The 6000-nt window shown below is 42.5% G+C and overlaps 1 protein-coding gene across 2 annotated transcripts in view; it reads left to right on the top strand.

The window, feature by feature from the left end:
• CSNK2A1 (casein kinase 2 alpha 1) overlaps positions 1–6000 on the top strand; it is a 32468-nt gene that overhangs the window by 4639 nt on the left and 21829 nt on the right. The window contains exon 2 of one of the 2 annotated variants that reach the window (XM_008061413.2): positions 3043–3253. In XM_008061413.2, coding sequence (XP_008059604.1) covers positions 3153–3253 — 101 coding nt within the window. In that variant the 5' untranslated portion in view covers positions 3043–3152. Of the gene's footprint in view, positions 1–3032; positions 3254–6000 lie in introns of those variants that run through there. The other variant, XM_021714119.1, reaches the window with a different exon arrangement.

Raw genomic sequence — 6000 nt, 5'->3', positions numbered from 1 at the left:
GCCACCGCAGCCTCAACCTGCTGGGCTCCGGCGATCCTTCTGCCTCAGCCTTCCAAGTGGCCGGAATTACAGGCATGCGCTACCACGCCCGGCTGATTTTTTGATTTATTGTAGAGATGAGGTCTCGCTGCCCAGGCGGGTCTCGAACCTGCGGGCTCAGGCAATCCACTCACCTCCGCCTCCCAAAGGTGCGGGATTACAGGCTGAGCCACCGAGTCTGGCTAAAAATTTTTTAAAAATTAATTAGTTATGGTGGTGTGCACCTGTAGTCCCAGCTACTTGGGAGGCTGATGCAGGAGGACCACTTGAGCCCAGGAGTTGGAGGTTGTGGTGAGCCATGATCATGCCACTGCACTCTGGCCTGGACAACAGAGTGATGCTGCAACTCAAAACAACAACAACAAAAAAGGAATAGAATTCTAGCACATGCTACAGCATGGCTGAATCTTGAGTACATTATGCTAAATTAAATAAGGCAAATATTGTCTGATTCCATTTATATGAGGTCCCTAGAAGAGTCAACTCATATCTTAGAGACAGAAAATAGAATGATTGGTTGCGGGGAGCTTGAGGGGGTGAAATGAGTGTTTAAAGGATAAAGTTTCAGTTGGGAGTGGTAAAAATTTGTAGAAATGGATGATGTGGTAATAGTTGCACAAGAATGTGAATGTACTTAATGCCACTGAACTTTGTTTAAACATGGTTAAAATAATAAATTTTGTTATGTATATTTCACTATCATTTTTTAAAATGTTTCAACAAAACATTTGTATCTGCCTTAACCTAGTATAATATTTTGCCCCATTTGTTTTATCATTTTGTGAGTGTGGTTTTTTTTTTTTTTTGCTTTTTTTTTTTGAGTCGGAGTGTCACTCTGTCACCTAGGCTGGAGTGCAGTGGCACATTCATGGCCACTGCAGCTTCGGCCTGCTGGGCTCAGGTGATCCTTCCACCTCAGCCTCCTAAGTAGCTGGGATTGCAGACATGTGTCACCATGCCTGGCTAATTTTTTAATTTATTGCAGAGAAGAGATCTCACCAAGTTGCCCTAGGCTGGACTTGAACCCCTGGGCTCAGGCATCCCTCTTGTTTCTGCCTCCCAAAGTGCTGGGAATACAGGCCTGACTGAGTTTGTTCTTATGTGTCTTCTGTATGTCTACATGTAAACGTGTGGGCACACATTTTTTTCCCAAGCCATTTAAAGATAGGTTATATGCATTGTGGTCCTTTGCCTTTAATTACTTCAGGAAAATTCCTTTTTTAAAAAAAAATAGAGATGGGAGTCTCACCATCTTGCCCAGGCTGGTCTTGAATTCCTGGGCTGAACTGATTCTCCTGCCTCAACCCTCCAAAGTGCTGGGATCACAGGCATGAGCCACCGAGCCAGGCCAAGAATAGATATATTCTCTTAACTATTGTGGTTTTATCAGCTTCATAAATTTACATTAAAACAATAGTTAAATACCATCTAAATTCTATTTTTGTTAGTATTTTTAATAGTCCCTTCCCTGTCCCCCATAATATAGGATACAGTCTGGAGCGGAGTATTGCACATAAGCAGAGTCTCTTTAGCCTCTGCTTGTCTTTTATGATATTGGCAAATTTTTTAGGAGTACAGCACCCTTTCCTCCTTTTTATTTTTATTATCTCTCTATCACCCAGGCCGGCGTGCAGTGACTCAGTCTTAGTTCACTTCATCCTCAAACTCCTGGGCTCAAGGGATCTTCTTGTCTTAGCCTCCCAAGTAGCTGGGACTCTAAGTGCATGCCACTCTGCCAGGCTTTTTTTATTTTTATTTTTTTATTTTTTATTTTCTTTAGAGATCAGTCTTGCTAGGTTGCCCATACTGGTCTTCCTTCCCCCCTTATTAAAAAAGACTGGGCTCGGTTGCTCAGCCTGTAATCCCAGCACTTTGGGAGGCCAAGGCGAGTGGATTGCCGGAGCCCGCAGGATCAAGACCAGCTTGGGCAACTTGGTAAGACCTTGTCTCTTCAGTAAGTAAAAAATTAGTTGGATGTGGTAGCACGTGCCTGTAGTCCTGGCTACTTGGAAGGCTGAGGTGGAAGGATCGCGGGAGCCCAGCAGGTTGATGCTGGGGTGACCATGAGTGTGCCACAGCACTCCAGCCTGGGCGACAGAGTGAGACTCCAACTCAAAAAAAAAAATAAAAAATCTGCATAGTCGTATCCTTCTTGGGTCATCACATTAGGAGACTCAATACATTTTTAATGCGTAGTGAAGGAAATCAGCAAATACTGTAGGAATTCAGAGAGCAGAGAAAAAAGAATAGGGAAGATACCATTAAAAAGGAGACCGATTTGATAGCATATTTCTAAAATTTTACTGATTTCCCCCTCAGTGTCAAATTTTGCATCAGTTCAGCTAATCTGTATTACTGTCTTATACTAATTTTTATTAAGCTCTCTGTTGTATTAAATAAGTCAGGAAAAAAATTATTGATTTCTGTTTTTACATTTAATGAAGTCAAGTGTGCCTTTCAAATGGTGATCAAGGCTGATTATTACATAAAATTCCCAAATTATTTGAATCAATATAAAATGAAATTGAATATTCATCTTTGAATATTAGAGTCAGACTGACAGTTTGTATTCTCACTTTCTCACCATTCGAGAACCTTTTAGCACCCTTGCTTGAGTTGCTGAACAAATGTACTTTTCTTGCAGATACCCTTTGTAGAATGCGTACATAGTGGTGATGCTGCTGCATCTATCCTCAATACCATTTTTCACTTGCAGGCTAATTTACAAAGAGCATTCAAAATTTCCATGCAGAGGGAACAAGCTACCTTGCAAAATATGATTAAGGCAGATGTGAGTTTAAATACATTTCTTGAGTAGTTTTTGTTTCTCATGTTATAGGAAACACTGGTCGACCCAGTTGGGATATATTTATTGGTTAACAGGGAGGAGAGCCAGAGGCATATTTGAGGCTGTTATTATTTGTAAGTTGATTTTTTTCTTCCTTCTCATATACATACTTTCTATAGTTAATTCCTTAGCCTTTGTGCATTTTGTTTCTACAGTTTGAAGAAAGCAGGTCTGAAACAAGGTCCTAACCCCCAGCTGCCCCAGAACACGGTGACTGCCAGATCTCCAAACATCAAGTCCAGCTTTGTCTGCCAACCTGTCTGACATGTCGGGACCCGTGCCAAGCAGGGCCAGAGTTTACACAGATGTTAATACACACAGACCTCGAGAATACTGGGATTACGAGTCACATGTGGTGGAATGGGGGTAATTGTTTTTGTTTACTTCACTATACTCACCCAAAGCTCTGAATGTTGTGGATTTCTTTGATATTTTTTGTAAGGAAACCTCCCTGACTCTACATCTTTAAATCTCAAAATCAAATCCCAATTTGTGTTTTTTTTCTTTTGAGATTTTTTTTTTTTTTGAGTTGGAGTCTCACTCTGTCGCCCAGACCACAGCCTCGACCTGCTGGGCTCCTGGGATCCTTCCGCCTCAGCTTTCCAAGTAGCCGGAATTATAGGCATGAGCTACCACACCCAGCTGATTTTTTTATTTATTGTAGAGATGAGGTCTCGCTGCCCAGGCGGGTCTCGAACCTGCGGGCTCAGGCAATGCACTCACCTCAAAGGCGCGGGATTTCAGGCTGAGCCACCGAGTCCGGCTTCTTTTGAGATTAAAGTTTGTTTTTTTTAGTGAAGAAGCAGAATGTTACTTTGGCAAGTTAATGATTTTGACGGACTTACCATATAAAAATCATTTCAGTCTCTTATCCCTTCTTGATTTATACACAGCCATGCACTACATAATGACATTTGTATCAATGACAGACTACGTATGCAACAGTGGTCCCATAAGGGAGCTGATGAGTCATAATGTAACAATAGTTATTACTTTTTCTGTATTTAGATATACAAATGTCATTGTGTTATAGTTGCCTACAGTTTTAAATTACAGTAATATGCTACACAGGTTGCAGCCTAGGAACAATAAAATATCCCATATATTGCAAGTGTGTGTGATGTGCTGTACATCTAGGTTTGTGTAAGTACACCTGTGTTCAGTGCATTTCTCAGAACAGCTTTCTATCATTGAGTGATGCATAACTGTATTCTGTATACAATGCTAGTAACAAAATTACCTGTCAGCTTGCTTCCTTTTAACTGATACTTCAGAGACTTCAAAAAACACCAAACTCTTTTTTTTTTCTTTTTTTTGAGTTGGAGTTTCACTCTGTCGCCCAGACTAGAGTGCAGTGGCATGCTCCCGGCCACCACAGCCTCGACCTGCTAGGCTTCGGTGATCCTTCCGCCTCAGCCTTCCAGGTAGCTGGAACTACAGGCACGTGCTACCACGTCCGGCTAATTTTTTGATTTATTGTAGAGATGAGGTCTCGGTGAGTTGCCCAGGCAGGTCTCAAACCTGGGGGCTCAGGCAATCCACTCACCTCAGCCTCCCAAAGCACGGGATCACAGGTTGAGCCACCGAGCCCAACTCGCATTTGTTTTATGTGTCCTCCCACAGGAAGAGAACTCAACCAAAACTAGAAATTTTTTTCCATTGTTTTTAGTACCTTTTGCCTTTTCTATTCAATCACTTTCTTTTTAACTGCTTGAGGAAAATGAATGACTGATTTGGTACATATTGGATTCTTAGTGTCTCCAATAGGAGTAAATAAAATCTAGACCTTATTAGAGGAACCATGTTTGTCATTTGAAAGTTACTTACAGACCGGGCTCAGTGGCTCAGCCTGTAATCCCAGCACTTTGGGAGGCCAAGGTGAGTGGATTGCCTGAGCCCGCGGGTTCAAGACCCGCCTGGGCAACTTGGCAAAACCTCATCTCTACAATAAATCAAAACTTAACCGGGCGTGGTAGTGTGTGCCTGTAGTTCCAGCTACTTGGAAGGCTGAGGCGGAAGGATCGCTGGAGCCCAGCAGGTCGAGGCTGCGGTGGCCAGGAGCAGCCGCTGCACTCCAGTCTGGGCGACAGAGTGAAACTCCAACTGAAAAAAAAAAAAAGTTACTTACATGCAAAGAAGCCTGTTAAAAATCAACTGCTTAGGCTGGGCATGGTGGCTTATACTTATAATCCCAGTACTTGGGGAGACCGAGTTGAGAGGACTGCCTGAGCCCAGGAGTTCAAGACCAGCCTAGGCAACTTGGTGAGACCTCATCTCTACATTAAATCAAAAAATTAGTCTGGTGTGGTGGTGCGTGCCTGTAGTTCCAGCTACTTGGAAGACTGAGGTGGAAGGATTACCTGAACTCAGCAGGTTGAGGCTGCGGCAGCCAACAGAGTGAGACTCCAACTCAAAAAAAAAATCAGTTGCTCCCAAAGTATGACTGATGGCTGGATTGAAATAGTCTTAGAATATGTAGTGAGTTCCTACTGGGCCAAGCACTAAGGGACAGGCATGTATAAAAATTGTTCTCTACGGGAAAGCTGTCTGTTCATAGAGACAAACATATTCATAATAAACCCTGATATAGGCTAGCTGTATGTGGTATGCCAGTAGAGATGTAAACAATTTGGAATTTGAAAGAGTAATTGAAAAGCTTAAGTTTTTCTAATTCTAAGATTTGGAATGCACATTTTTAATTAGCCCAATTAATAAAAAAATACAATAAACCAATTTGGGAATTATTTGAAATACCTCTTATTTCTGTTACTCCTGCTGGTAATAGAGTTTTATAAGTTGAATTGGTGCTTGATAATTTAAACTTTTTTTTTTTTTTGAGTCAGAGTCTCATTCTGTCGCCCAGGCTGGAGTGCAGCAGGATGCTGTTCACGGCCACTGCAGCCTCGAACTGCTGGGCTCAGGTGTTCCTTCTGCCTCAGCCTTCCAAGTAGCTGAGACTACAGGCACGTGCCACAACACCTGGCTAATTTTTTCATTAGGGCTTGCCAAGTTGCCCAGGCTGATCTCAGACTCAGGCAATCCTCTCACCTTAGCCTCCCAAAGTGCTGGGATTGTAGGTGTGAGCCACCGTGCCAGGCCAATAATTTAAACAT

This window comes from Carlito syrichta, unplaced genomic scaffold (assembly GCF_000164805.1).
Source record: "Carlito syrichta isolate Samal-C Ts95f unplaced genomic scaffold, Tarsius_syrichta-2.0.1 Scaffold305245, whole genome shotgun sequence".
NCBI classification, from domain to species: domain Eukaryota; kingdom Metazoa; phylum Chordata; class Mammalia; order Primates; family Tarsiidae; genus Carlito; species Carlito syrichta.
The sequence above is the reverse complement of the archived record's forward strand: the minus strand, read 5'-3'. Positions and strand labels throughout refer to the sequence as shown.